The 14548-nt window shown below is 43.4% G+C and overlaps 6 protein-coding genes across 6 annotated transcripts; 3 read left to right on the top strand and 3 right to left on the bottom strand.

Moving 5' to 3' along the window:
* The first annotated feature begins 421 nt into the window (after window positions 1–421).
* V1516DRAFT_711798 (DNA polymerase III, clamp loader complex, gamma/delta/delta subunit) lies at window positions 422–2042 on the top strand. Its single transcript, XM_066924272.1, has 2 exons — window positions 422–748; window positions 804–2042. The coding sequence occupies exons 1-2, from the start codon at window positions 442–444 to the stop codon at window positions 2003–2005; spliced, it is 1509 nt and encodes a 502-aa protein (XP_066777162.1). The 5' UTR covers window positions 422–441; the 3' UTR covers window positions 2006–2042.
* Window positions 1951–4788, bottom strand: V1516DRAFT_674504 (uncharacterized protein). The gene is made up of 2 exons (XM_066922101.1): window positions 4615–4788; window positions 1951–4566 (listed from the first exon to the last, which is right to left on the bottom strand). The coding sequence occupies exons 1-2, from the start codon at window positions 4724–4726 to the stop codon at window positions 2045–2047; spliced, it is 2634 nt and encodes an 877-aa protein (XP_066777161.1). The 5' UTR covers window positions 4727–4788; the 3' UTR covers window positions 1951–2044.
* Window positions 4789–4793: 5 nt separating this feature from the next.
* On the bottom strand, window positions 4794–6038 carry V1516DRAFT_674501 (pyridoxamine kinase). Its single transcript, XM_066922100.1, has 4 exons — window positions 5795–6038; window positions 5536–5744; window positions 5130–5487; window positions 4794–5054 (listed from the first exon to the last, which is right to left on the bottom strand). Exons 1-4 carry the CDS (start codon window positions 5826–5828, stop codon window positions 4903–4905), a joined length of 753 nt encoding a protein of 250 aa, XP_066777160.1. The 5' UTR covers window positions 5829–6038; the 3' UTR covers window positions 4794–4902.
* Window positions 6039–6267: 229 nt separating this feature from the next.
* Window positions 6268–8278, top strand: V1516DRAFT_685391 (uncharacterized protein; the record flags this gene model as incomplete). Its single annotated transcript, XM_066923616.1, has 3 exons — window positions 6268–6525; window positions 6589–7182; window positions 7229–8278. The coding sequence occupies 3 exons, from the start codon at window positions 6268–6270 to the stop codon at window positions 8276–8278; spliced, it is 1902 nt and encodes a 633-aa protein (XP_066777159.1).
* A 574-nt stretch (window positions 8279–8852) lies between these two features.
* V1516DRAFT_695691 (PrpF protein) lies at window positions 8853–10116 on the bottom strand (the record flags this gene model as incomplete). The annotated part of the gene is made up of 2 exons (XM_066924002.1): window positions 8853–10046; window positions 10099–10116. The coding sequence occupies 2 exons, from the start codon at window positions 10114–10116 to the stop codon at window positions 8853–8855; spliced, it is 1212 nt and encodes a 403-aa protein (XP_066777158.1).
* A 733-nt stretch (window positions 10117–10849) lies between these two features.
* V1516DRAFT_674495 (fungal-specific transcription factor domain-containing protein) lies at window positions 10850–14464 on the top strand. Its single transcript, XM_066922099.1, has 3 exons — window positions 10850–11349; window positions 11408–11627; window positions 11690–14464. The coding sequence occupies exons 1-3, from the start codon at window positions 11128–11130 to the stop codon at window positions 14293–14295; spliced, it is 3048 nt and encodes a 1015-aa protein (XP_066777157.1). The 5' UTR covers window positions 10850–11127; the 3' UTR covers window positions 14296–14464.
* Window positions 14465–14548: the final 84 nt, after the last annotated feature.

Below are 14548 nucleotides of genomic sequence, written 5' to 3'. Positions count from 1 at the left end.
TTGAGGGACTTAATAGAACTACATTGACTTATTTAGGACTGCATTTCAATTAAGACATAATGAGATTGATTGGGTCGATAGTATATTGGCAGAAATACTTTTAATATCGTTCTTATTTACAGAATTTAGATTTGTTTTCGTTAGTTTATACCTCATTCACTTAATATGATTCGATTAATCTCGATGGTCGAAATTCTATCTGGGCAGAGCTGCCTTACTTGATATATTTGAATTGACTAAACTATTTCTCATATTTTTTTTAATGATATATGTGCATTTGCGAGAATAAATTTGTTTTCTTAAAACAAATATCTCTGCTAGAATATGCAGTATATTATATAATCCATGTGAGCGCGTAATCACCTGACATCACCTGACATCTAGATGCAAACGCGTTCCGCTATATGATACATTCCTGTATATTGAAAGTCGAAACGCAAAATGGTGGAATGTCCAGTATGCCACGATTCTGTTCGGTACGACCAAATAAATCAACATTTGGATAGCTGTTGTGGTAGTAAGTCATCTCAGCTAAGCGAAGTGTCAGATCGAAAGCGCAAATCTGCCGACAATGTTCTCAGCTCCGATCCACCCAGTCAGAGTCCGAGTCTACCGGAGGCCAAACGAGCAAAAGTGATAGTCAATATCCGACCACTAGCTGAATTAGCCCGACCAAAAACGCTTGATGAATTTGTTGGTCAAGAGAATCTTGTCGGTCCCAACGGAATTTTACGTCGTTTTATTGCCAGTAAGTTCAGCTTCGCAACCTCACCCTACTGCCGCAGCAGAACTAACTACAGCAGCCGACAGCTGTCCGTCGATGATTCTATGGGGCCCTCCTGGTGTTGGTAAGACTACGTTAGCACGGCTAATAGCCGGTGCGACAAAATCTCGGTTTGTGGAATTGTCGGCTACCTCGGCATCGGTGAACGACTGCAAAAAAGTATTTGAAGAAGCGCGTAATGAGCTGCGCTTGACCAAACGCCGGACCTATTTATTTCTCGACGAAGTGCACAGATTTAATCGAGCTCAACAAGATATATTTTTGCCATACATTGAGCGAGGCGAAATTCTGCTGATCGGAGCGACAACTGAGAATCCTTCATTTAAGTTAAACGGAGCGTTGTTATCGCGATGTCGCACGTTTACGCTGCAGAAGCTCACAACCGATCAACTATTCACAGTTTTGTCAAGGCTATCTCGTTCTCTTATCTCAAACTATCCTGAACTTAAGCCATGTGATTCTGGGGTTGTCACCGAAGATGGTTTGAAATATCTTTCTGGGTTGGCTGATGGCGACGGCCGAACCGCAATAAATCTACTTGAAATTGCCGTCCATTCTCGTCTTGATCCGGACCTCCCCCGAACGAACCAAGAAACCCTTCACCATAAGCAGCAACATTCTGAGGCGATGGTTATAACGTTGACCGATTTAAAATCTGATCTCACTCGTAGTCATCTTTTATATGACCGCATGGGGGATGCACACTACGATACCATATCGGCGTTGCACAAATCGATCCGCGGATCAGACCCTGATGCAGCCTTGTTTTATCTTGGACGGATGCTTGAATCCGGCGAATCACCCCTCTACATAGCGCGCCGTCTTATCCGAATGGCTTCTGAAGACATCGGACTAGTCGATGATTCTTGTCTGCCGTTTGCTGTCTCGACTTTTGAAGCTGTCGAACGTCTGGGTATGCCCGAATGCGACGTCATTCTAGCTCATTGTGCGGTCAAACTTGCCACTGCGAAGAAATCAGTAAAAGTCTATCGAGCCTACAACGCTGTTAAATCAGGACTGAAAAACGATCCCCTGTTCGCGGCAGCGGTCATACCCATCCATCTTCGCAATGCTCCTACGAAGCTCATGAAAGAACTCGGGTATGGAAAGGATTATAAATACAATCCTGACTATGCAGACGGTAAAGTCGACCAGGAATACATGCCTACTGGCCTTGAACACATAAAATTTCTAGGTTCTCTCGACCTGGGACTTGAATAATAATTACCTACAAATTCAATATATACACAAGTAATATACTCAAGAATGAAATAAATCTTCCTCCTCCTGCGTTTCTTTATCCTCCGCTTTTTGCAACTCTTGCTTGGCCTTCCTCCTTGTATCCCAGCCCAGTCCCTCATCGACCTTGTCGACCTCTTCTGGTTTCCATCCACAGATCTTGGCCGCTTCTTTGAACGAGGCACAATTCGGGTCGGCCAACTCCAAACAAATCACGATCGCCTGTCGTAACTCGTCCGTCATTTCAAAGTCCTGCCCAAACGTGTTTTCACTCGCTTGAATCTCGTAAATCATTGTGTCCCACTGACTATGTAAAAAGTACACCACCTCAGAGAAATTCCCACTCTGTGCAATTAACGTCGCCACTACAGTCCAGAGCCATCGCGGCCGCTCCAAGCCCCACGTATGGATATCTTTCCAGCGTTTCCAGAATACTTCGAACCGTTGCGACTCGGCTAATAACGTCATCATCTGCACAATATACTCAGAGGTAATAGGGATCCCTTGACGAATCACATAATTGTCTAGTACTGTCGCTCGCATGTCCACGGGTTTGATCACTGCAAGAATCTTAGAATTATCTTCATCTGCACGAACAACTGGTGTAGGCGGAACTCTGCTCCCTCGACCATATGACGCCGGTGCTGTGCCTGGCTTTGTCGCCGTTGTAGCACAAATCAACCCCATAATCAAATCAATTTCTATGTCTTCTTCATTGATCGCCGGCGTTGTCAGTCGTCCAACTGTCCGTAAGTATTTTGTGATCGTTCGAAACCGCTTGTCGCTGATCTTTAGAACTGCATGCCGAGGATAAATGGTCCTTTGCCGATACTTCTTTGGCGTGAACTGTTGACTCGTCGTTAGCGCAGCCAACCCAAGATAGAAATCTTGCCGGCTGATTGTAAGTCCACATGATCGTTGTAAAAGTAAATGCATCGTAATCTCACTTGAAATCACTCGATCCGGTGCCAACGAATGCGCAACTTGCAAATATTCCAATCGTCGTCTCCACACAATCGCAGGAGGCACTGATTGCGAACTTGACAGACTCGACCCGGTACGATTTCGAAAAAAAAGAGATCCTTCCTTCAGTTTGAAATGACGCGACTCCTCATTCATAGCTTCCACATAGGCAGTTCGTAGTTCCTCGTTCAGACCCTGATCTATTGTCGGAAGTCGAAAAGTGTTGATCAAATTATTCGTCTGCACTGCATAATATAGACTTTCCAGCGTATCTCCATCTGCCGAAAATATCTCCGTGGATGCTAAGTATCGCCCAAGTTCATACACTAGATCTTCTTGTCCAGCAATCGTCAGTGGAATTATAGCTCTTCGTGCAATAGTCTCCGCATGTTCTAATGTTTGCCGAGTCCTGTTATCGACAACCCTTCTCAAAGCCGACTCGACTGACTCAACAATTTGCCGAATTTCAGACTCATATTTCTCCTTTGTAGGGAACACAAGCGGATCGAATACTGACACAGAGTTGCTCGTTCCGCTTGGGGGGTCTACGCGTTCTGTGTTCAAGATCCGACCAGTGTGAAATCCACGCCGAAAAACAGGGAAACTGGCTGGATGGATGCCAGAAGCACGATGGGTGTCAACTGTTGACCTCTGTACGTTTTGATTGAACATCTGAAATTCCAAAGTCTCCTCTTCCGGCCGGTCAGGCATATCATCAAGTGATGGTCCACCCTTTTTCCCCAACTTGCGCGCTATCTTTCGTCGCTGCTTTGTCGTTGTATACTCCAACATGACTAAGTCCTGGCCACTTTGCTTGTCGAGCTTTCGTTGCATATCAGGCAACTCGTGCTTCCAAAAGTTCTCCAAATCAAGTTCCCATCGTTTATCATTTGTGACTATATGAATCCGAATTCCTTTGAGCTTTGTATCCACAAATACCCACGAATTCTGATGATTGTACCGCATATCCATCTCATACGCTTCTATATCACCCGTGTATTTTGACAATTTCTTTTCGACTCGTCGCTCGCTGTACTTCATTTTTTGGCGTCCTAAAAACCCTTCTATCCGAGGCTTGCAGCGATAAGTCTTCTTTAAATGAACTCGTAATAATTCCGCCGTTCGATCTAGATGTTTAGAGCTCCGCGAAGAAGCGATAACCATAATCGCATCTTCCCCCACATGCTGTCCTTGATCACGCAGGTCCACGACAACCAGTTCCTGAAGACCAAGATCGCGGATTAAATATTTCACCACATCTTCTAATTCCTTGGGTGCATCGGCAGGGATCTCCGGCATTCCAATTATCGGTCTATCGACAGTCCTTGGATCTAGCAAGCCTCGCATATACCATGGAGTCTTCGCCACATCTGTGGATATCTCGCCAACCTGATACTCATCATCGTGTAAGTGATACTCGACGCCTCCAATCAAATCTATTTGGTTCGCATTATATCGCTCGGCATTTTCGTCTAGTTCCGGCTCAACCTCTGGTTTCGCAGGTACTAATCTTGTACCTGTAGATTCCACATCCAGTATGTCTCTCCGATAGAACTTCGCCTTTCCGTCATATTTCGATTCTATTTCTTTAGTTTTTGATTTACTAAACTGCCTGCTCAATTACTTACCAGTCGAATAGCGATAGATCCGATATGTTGGATCCTTGTGGAAGAGACATCTTTGAATACAAGACCATCTCAAACCGTAGATTAACTTGATATTCCGTATGTTCAGATTCATTATAACACTATTAATACTAATTGTTATAACGAATAAGAGAAGAAACACACACACATAGATACTTTAATTACAATATCAATGATATTAATATGGCATTCATCAAACTTTTTTTGTAACGAACTAAGGGTCTAGAAATATTGATTACATAATCACAATTCAAAATAAGTAAGAGTCAGTTATATTAATGCAAACTTGTATAAATGGTTAATGGGACCGTTTCCATGACCAATTTGAAGCCCATCAGAAAGAGCGCCTTGAACGAAATCTATTCCATTCGTGACAGCCTCGGAAATTGATTGACCTTTTGCTAGGTTTGCAGCAATCGCAGCTGCAAATTGTTAGAACTGAGAAGAATTGAACGCACCAGTATGAATACGTCAATATTATTAAAAATTAAACTTACATGATAAAGTACAGCCCGTTCCATGAGAATTCTTAGTGACATGGTATGAAGACTGAATCAACTCAAATTCAGTTCCATCATACAATACGTCAACAACTAACTTCTCTGCATCTTGCTCTGTTGCTTTTTGATAGTCTTGATTGAGTGGCAAGTGGCCACCTTTGACGAGCACATATTTAGATCCGAGCTGGTACAAACTTTTTGCCAGAGTCTTGACGTCGTCTAAAGATTCTACCGAAGCCATTTCTCCAGATATTAACGAATTGAGAAAGATGGCCTCTCCCAGATTCGGAGTTATTAGTGTAGCCAGTGGAAACATATCGGTCAAATATGCTTGAGCAGCTGAATCAGGAAGTAACTAATCACTGTTAGTTGGGAACCATGATTGATATTAAAAAAAACCCACTTTGGATCCGGAAGTGCTGATCATAACCGGATCAACTATAATATTGGTAGCCTTGTATTCAATCAATTTCAATGTGACAGCTTTAATTGTTTCCATTGAAGTCAACATGCCAAGTTTCACTGCATCTGTACCGACATCAGCGAACACCGCATCCAGTGCCGTAGACACAAATTCAGGAGTGACCGGGAATATATCGATTACGCCAGTTGCTATCCCTGAGTTAATAGATGCAGCAGATTCCGAAGAGACTAATACATACTGTTCTGAGCTGTCAGTCCTGTTATGCATGTCATTCCATAACATCCATGAACAGTAAAGGTCTTCAGGTCGGCCTCTATGCCTGCTCCCCCGGAGGAGTCAGATCCTGCAAAAATATGAGATCTTCTGCCAATCACACAAATATTATATTTCAATTACCAGCAATAGTTAGCACTCTTGGCAGTGTTTTTGGCATTGTGCTCGTGTCGAATTTTGTATTATACCTAGAGCATAGATGAATGAATGGCTGATAGTAAGCTGATTGCAGACCCAACTTATATCGGGTACAATTACGCCTTGTAAGCGAGAGATTTAGCGCCACTATCTGGGAGTTTTGGCCCCACAATTAGGCACAGCTAGAAATTCCGTCCGAGGAGAAATCTTTCCAAATATCTCTTTCAAGTTTGCCTAGTTCCACGACCATAATCCATTCAGCAGAAAACAGTTTAGAATAAAAAGATTCCAAGCTTAAAAATGGTGAAATTGGACCTCAATGATGTTCTTGTAGCAGACGAGGAAATGCTGTCAGCACAAGAGCAGAAGCTAGAGGCATCGGAACCCGGATTTACCGACTCGACGAGCGCAGGTAAAGAGGATGAGCATGATATCACTAATATTACCGCTGGACCTGGACTTTGCATCGAATGCGGGGATCAGCCAGCAGATGTCTTCTGTAATGGCTGCGATGAGCAGTTCTGTGAGGTCTGCTTTGGGTATCTGCATAGAACCGGCGTATGTTTTCGAAATCCCACTTCTGGAAGAGACGAGAAATAAAGAGCTAATTTGATCATGTAGAACCGAAAAACTCATATCGTGAAAAAGTTTTCAGACTTGAAGAATGAAAATAATCCGACTGCGGCAGACGCGAAATCTATCAATCGTATGGATATTGATGACGACGATAGTGATGTCGATGGCGATGGTGATGGCGACGAAAAGTCAGCAACATCTGAAGCGGAACATAGTGAGTCAAGTGCGACATTAAAAACACCAGACAATCCAATTGTCATTGTATCCGCTGGATCTGCTTCATACGGATCGTGGCTCAAGCAGCGGACCAAGTATATCCCTCTCCGACTTACACATACTGAGCGAAAGCTGCTTCGCTTACTAGAGGCTGCATTGAACGTATCTGAATATACTGATAAAGTAGACGTGCTTTCATATACTTCAAAAGCGCGTCGAATCATTGGTCAGTTGCAAGAGATATGTTCGATTTTGGCAGGTCTGGTTGTCGCGACGGATATAAAATTGGGCCAGGAAATGTTTCAAGATAAGGACTTTGCGAGAAATGCTAAATGGTTCAAACGTATTTTCGAGATTGGGCGACGATATAAAATCATGAATCCTGAGAAAATGCGCGATAGCTTTGGGAAATTGATGTATATGGTATTTATTTCGCATCTAGAAAGATAGATTGAGACTAATCAGCTAGGTCATGGATTCCAGATTACCAGAAATCAAACAAGTCATGGAGTTCGATCTATATACACCCATTGTGACGGTTTATTCATTTTTAGAGTCTAAAAATTGCTTGGATTTATTAGATGATAACTTTGTAATTCAGGCCACAGCTGAAATTTATCCCGAACATAAGAGTCGAGCACAAGTACAGAGTGAAATCCGTCAGAAAGAGCGGGCGATTGAAACTCTGGCTAAGAGATATTACAAACCAGATGTGATTACACAGGATGAGATCCGGCAATGTCTGTATTCGATTGGAGACAATTCTTCGTATCTAAGGTCGAATAAGAATCCCGTGGAAAAAATGATCAAATTCTTACAGCAATATTTCCACCCAGAGAAAATTGAAGGGGATTACAACCTTGCAATTTCGTATGGCAGAGGAGGTGCTAGATTATCGCATAATCATGAAAAACAATATTATTATGTTAACCAATCACTAACTTTATGGTCCATCATCATGAATGATATGTTCATGTTGTGGGCGCTTGCTGATGATGATCTACTTTCATTACAAGGCCGATATCGACTGGTAGATACCGGTCAAGGTCTCAACCGAGTTCAATCGTGTCCAGCAGTTGGTCGAGCCATGCATAGCGTTATTGCACAAGCTCAAAAACGGGCACGGTCATGGATTGGTTCATCGGTAGTTCATTTAGGCGATCGCTCAGTGCCCAATGCATGGTTTTTTCTCGACAAGTATTTACAAGTTCCACAAATTTTGAATCCTTTAGAGCGGTGTATCACTGAGATTGATATCATTGCACGTGATCCCTTTGTCTATGATTTGATAAAATCACAGTTTGAATCTGTTGAGGATCTAAAAAAGACAATTCTCTCTGATTTTTTCAAACATGCATTTGATGGGTCCGGCGCAGACAACTTCCAAGAAGCAGGTTCTTGCATTGATGGTAGATTAACATCTGCTTGGAACTGGGCTAATGCGATATCAAAAAAACCATATTATAAAATCATGTTACTGTGTGGATTTACAGGCTTCAATGGCTCTGACGGCTTCTAAGCTTCCTAATTGGGAAATGGATAAACATCTTTCCAGTCTTTTTTGAAAGTTAATATTTTAGCTACTTTTTTGTTTGTATTTTATTTTTCTAAATATTTCCCCATGTTGATATAGTCATTCAATACCATTATGCATTCTAGTCTGCTGATTTTCTGTTTTATTCTTAGTATCGTAAATGGCGCTCAAATTCCATTAGGATTCAGGCCTGAAGTGGATCTGTCGACAAGCTTGATATCTAGTGCACCATTTTACAGGAATCCCTACCGGGTTAAGGTCTTAGACTCGAGCGAAATAACAATCTTATCTCCAACCGCTTTTACTTTCGGTGACAGTACATTTCTCCGCAGTCAGCAAGACATCCAGGAAGGAGATGGAATGGAATATTATTACGACGAAGATGAAAATCAAATTGCAATGATGATATGGCTAGCATATTTTAAGTACGATGATGAGTACGTCACTGTGTATTTGAAACCGTCAGTATCGATTGCGGATATATTTTATGACGAGATGATGAATATCTCTCACGGGCCTTGGACTATTGTTACAAAGTAAAACAAACTTTGAAATATAATTACGATTTCCAGAATACTATTCCTTCAAATAGCCGTCTTGCTGTGCGAAACACTGTGACATGGAGTAGGTCGGGGATCTCTCCGATTTCCGCATTGTCCTCGAATTTCGCTCCAACGGTTAAGGAGCCACTGGGATGACCGATAACGATTTCTGGAGATTGTACAATATCCTTGCCAGAAATTGCTTGATTAACAATCGTGCCCTTGATTTTTGCAGCAGCAGCCGTAGCTAAAGATAATGTTATAGGTATCGCCCGATGCGGTTGTCCAACCGAGATCGCGCGAGCAACGAGGTCGATTTCGCAAGCATCTATGGTCTTTCCGTTTAGCAGCTTGTGTGTTATCGGAGGAGAAATTATACATATTTTAGGAATCGATGTGATTTGCTGGGCCTCTTTTAACGTGTTAACCATCCCCATGCGCACGGCTGCATGTGTGCGTATAACGTCCAGCTTTTCCAAAAGCGCCGGACACTGCTCAAGATTGCTGGGCAAGATAGTAGCATCTTCGAGTCCTATAGTAGAAGGTGAAATGAAAACCGCAGGATTCGCAGCGTCGATCAGAGTTGCCTCGACAGGACCATCAAAACCAGGCAAATCATGAAAAATGTCAACTATTTTTGAGGAAGGAAACAGCGATCTCGTTTTCGATCCCGCAGGATCAAGGAAATCTAGCTGGATTTTGCTCGCGGTTCCCGAAACGCCATCAATGGAAAACTCACCGCTGGATTCTGCTTCTACTCCAGGAATGACAGGAAAAGTTGCTGCGACAACCTTGCCGGTGTTAGTATTATGGATCCGCACAGTTGCTAGCGCTGTTGTCTCTGTTTTCGATACAGTGTCAACAACAGCATCGCGATCAATGAGTTCCAAATCGTAGGCATATGGACCTATAGCCGCACTCATATTTCCGCAGTTGCCTGCATAGTCAACGAAGTTGCCTTTAATCTCGACCTGAACAAAAGTGTAGTCGACATCAGCGCCGGGTATTGTCGCCGGGCCGACAACACAGATCTTGGACAGCGATGATATCCCACCACCCATGCCGTCCAGCTGGCGACCGTAAGGATCTGGGGACCCAATTGTACCTCTAAATATTTCGGCCCATTGGTCGCGGTCTGGCGGTAGATCTGAACGGTTGAATATCAATGCCCTTGAAGTTCCTCCACGATAATAGGAAGCCGGAATACGGTGCTGCTTATGAAAGTACCTCAGCGCCCGTCGATTGGCTAAACTATTTTGAGACTTTCGGCCGACCAGACATGATCTCAACCGACAAACTAACATTCTAGGTTTATTTCACCTTTCAGTTGATGTGCTATTTTATATGGAAGCTGCATTGAACTTGACCGAGTTCTACGCTATGAATTCTCCCGTCATTCATATTTCGATTCCGGGGTAGATGCTTAATAAGAATTTAGTCATACACAGTCCAGGGGCCATATATTAGTACTTTAAATCTCGAAAGAGATGAGTTCTCGTAAATATTTAAAGTACGAGGTAATGCGAGGCAATAAAAGAAATGTAATCAGCTCTGAAAAGAGTACACAAGTCCACCAATAACGTCGTCATATACCAAACCAGTGGCAAATGGACCAGAAGGGTCTGATCTGTAATCACAAAAAGCCCAACTCGGATGGTCCTCGCGACCAGGAGTTTACACCTCGAATCTGCGTCTCTTTTTGTATCTTTGTAGTTAATAGCAAATCAATCTACTATCGACTGTGCCGCATATTCGACAGTCTACAGCCAGACAAACAACACTGATTACATAATTGTTGAGATCTCAAAACCCTCGTTTTCATCTTATCCGGTCGAGTCTCTTTTCCGGCTAAGTTTTTTGCCAGCCCAATTAATTTTCCCTGCATGCGTCATGACGTAGATGGCTTTAACGCCACCGATTCCTTGTGTCACTTACAATCTACGCAGTTTGTACGATAAATCACGTGAAAGTTCTCCCATTCATGGCGAGGACAGCAATGGTAAAGAAGAGAAGAGTGCAAGAAGAAGAACAATCTCCAGACGAGACAAGAGACTACTGCTGCTGGAACGAATAGAAACGAGCGAGCAGTAGAAGTGCTTTTCAAAATTAGTATAGCTATAGTTTTGCTGTCATCTGTGCAACCGATAGACTTCGACTGGTACACAAAGGACGGAGATTATAAGCAACGTGGGGAATTCACTGCTCTCGCTCGATATAGAACACCACTGCTAGTTACTGTTCTCGGGTTTTCATGTTTTTTAAGCTAGTTTTGTGTCTTTGAAATTCTTCTTCATGACTGGATCTGGCGCAAAAAGGTCGTCTTCCGACGCGGCTAAGCAGTCAAAGTCGGCCTCGCACGCAGTTCAGGATCCGTCGCCGGCGCCTTCCTCTTCGTCGATGACCAACCCTTCCATTTCAGTCATCCCTTCTCGACCAGTTCCACTGCGTAAGTCGCGTTCAGGAACTACTCGCATTCAACTTGCATGTGAATACTGCCGTCGGAGAAAACAAAAAGTGCGTGCTTTTATCGGCTCTGTTGGTAGCTTGTCTCCTCTCTTACTAACCATTTCAGTGTGATGGAGCTGTTCCTGGCTGCTCTACCTGTGTTAAGATGCGTCGGGATTGCGTCTATCCCGACAGATTAGCTTATAGACAGTATCCTCGAGGATATGTAGAGGGACTTGAAGAGAAAGTGCGGTCTTATGAAGCCCAGATTCGCTCGTTCCAGGAACATTCGCTTACTGATGGTGAACATACAGCCTCTACTTCTCCTTCGGTTCATAGTAATAATGGTATGTTTTTGTCCAGTATGGTATTGCTGTTAATATATTACTTCTTATACTTACATTCACAGCTGAAGACGACCCTGTCACCGAGAGTCTGATTACTGACATTGGATATCTGTCGCTAGAAGGCTCCTCCGAACGTCGCTATGTTGGTAGTTCAAGTGGGGTTTATTTCGCGAGAATCTTGAAAGCAACCTTTAAGCATTCCGACTCTTTCCGCGCCCAAAACTCGCCGTCGCCATTCGAAGCCACTTTGTCGTCCAACTCTGCTATACCGGATCAGCCTTCGTCTCGCCACAATCTGTCCCAGCCAGCTTCTCAAAAACCATTATGTATTTCCCACTTACCTGACCGTCAATCGGCCTTAATGCTTGCGAAATCGTTTTTCGAATCGCGCTGGCCACAACACCCTTTTCTACATAGACCAACTTTTTTTGACGTACAGTTCGAGAACACGATGCGGAATGTAGACGTCACCGTGCCTTCCAGCGACGCTTTCATTACTCTTATGGTTCTAGCTATTGGCGCCATTGACATGCGTAAACTGCAGGTCAGCCATGAGTATGCGCCTTTGCAGTACTACCAGACTGCCATGGAATACCATTTGGATGCATTGATTGCTCAGGACGACTTGCAATCTATCCAAGGACTGATTTTACTGACTATGTTTGCCATTAATGAGCCAAGGAGTCTGAACGTCTGGCAGGCTGTTGGAATCTTAATCCGCATGTGCGTCGATTTTGGGCTCCATCGCGAACCCAGTCCGCTGATTTCACTTCTGCAACGCGAGATTCGCAAGCGCACGTTTTGGGCTGCTTACATCTTTGACCGAAGTGTCTCGTTCGCACTTGGTCGACCAATCTCAATCTCGGATTCTGATGTCAACGTCTCGCTTCCTTTTAATTTGACCGACGATGAGCTTTATCAACTTTCTGAGAGTCAAGACCGTATGAATTTTCCAAAGGATGAAGACTCTGTCTTCAAAGTCATCGCTACCAATAACACATCCCCCTCGCCTCTTGACATGTCTGCATTTCTACATATTATTCAGCTTCGGAAGATTAATGCTGACATCCAAATGACATTTTACGCGACGAAGCCTGAACAAGTGGCAACTCAGATTCAGGATTTAGAGGCTCGTCGGACAGCTCTTTCTAAACAATTAGAGTCTTGGATTGCCTCTGCTCCTCGATATAGCCTCCCGACATTGAGCACGTTTCAGTCTTCAGAATGGTTTCAAATAGCATATCATAATGCTCAAATTATTTTACATAGACCGTCGCCGGTTTGCCCGGTGGTTCGACCAGAATCACTACAGTATTGCTATTCGTCAAGTATCAGTCTTATTGCTGCGTACGCTTCGCTGTACAACCAAAATCGAATCACATACACTTGGGTAGCATTAATTGGACTTTTCATGGCGAGCGTAACAATGCTATATACGATTCGAGAAAATGCGGATATTAGATCTTTAACTACCTATGCAGAGGTTGCCCAGAATATTCAAACGAGCATGACTCTGTTCAGAGCCATGAGCGAGATGTGGCCCATTGCTAACAGATGCCTATTCATTATCGAAAGTCTTGGTCCCCGTGCTCTGCAAGTTATGCAACAGGACTCAAATTCGCAGTCTGCTAGAGTAGTTGGCCATAGTCTGGGACATGCTTCTGAGCACAGCCTATCTGGTTCCACAACCCCGGCTTCACTATCAGGTTCTGCTGGGTCAAGTTCAGCGTCAACATCAACACAGACTGTATCTTATTTCGAACCGCAACGATCCACATCACTTTCTTCGCTTCATCAGCCAATCGTAGCTACGCCTGTCCACCATGGTACTGATACTAGCACTATCAATCCCAATGGCCATGAGCAAACTAGGAGTTCCAATTCAGGAAAGATTTTATCCAATCAAGGTTCTAGTGCATTATTCAACGGCTTACAGCTACATCAGACCGGAGCAAATACTGGACGATCCATCCTGTCGACCTCTATGCCGACTTCGTCGGCCTCGGTTTCAATTTCTACGCCCACGGCTACTACGAATTTGGCGTCACAATATCCTGGACGAATGGATAGATATATAGATGGGCCTCTATTGTATGATCAAAATGAGAATTCTCAATTACTGGGTGGACAGAGAAGCTCTTCTCATCATTCATTGATAAATCACATCAATCCTTCTGCACCAGCACCAACTTCTCCTAGCGCAATTCTATCAAGGGTACATCCTGGTGCTAACGATCGAGGTGCTAATGATGTGCATGGCATAAATATGACACTTTCAGATCAGAATCTGTCGCCCTGGATATCTACAGATGGTCGAGCAGAGGTTTCTCCTGCTCAATTCAAGCGCGAGTTCGGGGCAGAACCCTTATCTACAGGCGCGGAACTTTACGATATGAACTCTCAGTCTTATGGTATTTTGGATCAGCTGAAGATGGATGGAAGTTCTAGTTTTACTTCTAGCCATGGTACAAATCTAGATTCTTTGGGTCATGGGTCGAACATGTCGTTCCAGAACGATGCGCCTGAATTCCAGCAATTTGGCATGTTTGGCGGTGCAGGTACCAACGCTAGCGGTAATAACGTTGATAACGCATTTTCTGATCCAAATGCTACGGGTGCTTTGATGGATATTGGTTATCTGAATAATTTATTTGACATTGCTTCTTAAAGATCTTCATTTGTCTAGTTGATAATGTTTAATCTTGTATATCCATTTGTATATGTACTTGTTTGTTTTGATTGTTTTGATTTGCTAAGACCAGTTGGAGTAATCACCGGATTTGGGAAACACCGTCTGTATTGTATTTATTTGACAGAGTAATTTCATTGATTATAATCAACTATTGCCAAAGAAAAGTACATCTAGTACCTGGGAGCCAGCGTTAATGCACTTCTTTTTCATCTGAATAGTACAAATACCG

Source organism: Lipomyces oligophaga, assembly GCF_038497815.1.
Source record: "Lipomyces oligophaga strain CBS 7107 unplaced genomic scaffold V1516scaffold_4, whole genome shotgun sequence".
NCBI classification, from domain to species: domain Eukaryota; kingdom Fungi; phylum Ascomycota; class Lipomycetes; order Lipomycetales; family Lipomycetaceae; genus Lipomyces; species [Lipomyces] oligophaga.
Note: the sequence above shows the minus strand (reverse complement) of the source record. Positions and strands in the feature narration are given on the sequence as shown.

Coding starts and splice junctions, on each gene's coding strand:
- V1516DRAFT_674495 (XM_066922099.1), top strand. CDS start 11,128: ATGACTGGATCTGGCGCAAAAAGGTCGTCTTCCGACGCGGCTAAGCAG. Junction 11,350..11,407: donor GCCGTCGGAGAAAACAAAAA/GTGCGTGCTTTT, acceptor TAACCATTTCAG/TGTGATGGAGCTGTTCCTGG. Junction 11,628..11,689: donor TTCGGTTCATAGTAATAATG/GTATGTTTTTGT, acceptor TTACATTCACAG/CTGAAGACGACCCTGTCACC.
- V1516DRAFT_674501 (XM_066922100.1), bottom strand. CDS start 5,828: ATGACATGCATAACAGGACTGACAGCTCAGAACA. Junction 5,745..5,794: donor AGGACTGACAGCTCAGAACA/GTATGTATTAGT, acceptor ACTCAGGGATAG/CAACTGGCGTAATCGATATA. Junction 5,488..5,535: donor TCAGCACTTCCGGATCCAAA/GTGGGTTTTTTT, acceptor AACAGTGATTAG/TTACTTCCTGATTCAGCTGC.
- V1516DRAFT_674504 (XM_066922101.1), bottom strand. CDS start 4,726: ATGAATCTGAACATACGGAATATCAAGTTAATCTACGGTTTGAGATGG. Junction 4,567..4,614: donor GATCTATCGCTATTCGACTG/GTAAGTAATTGA, acceptor CTAAAGAAATAG/AATCGAAATATGACGGAAAG.
- V1516DRAFT_711798 (XM_066924272.1), top strand. CDS start 442: ATGGTGGAATGTCCAGTATGCCACGATTCTGTTCGGTACGACCAAATA. Junction 749..803: donor TTTACGTCGTTTTATTGCCA/GTAAGTTCAGCT, acceptor TAACTACAGCAG/CCGACAGCTGTCCGTCGATG.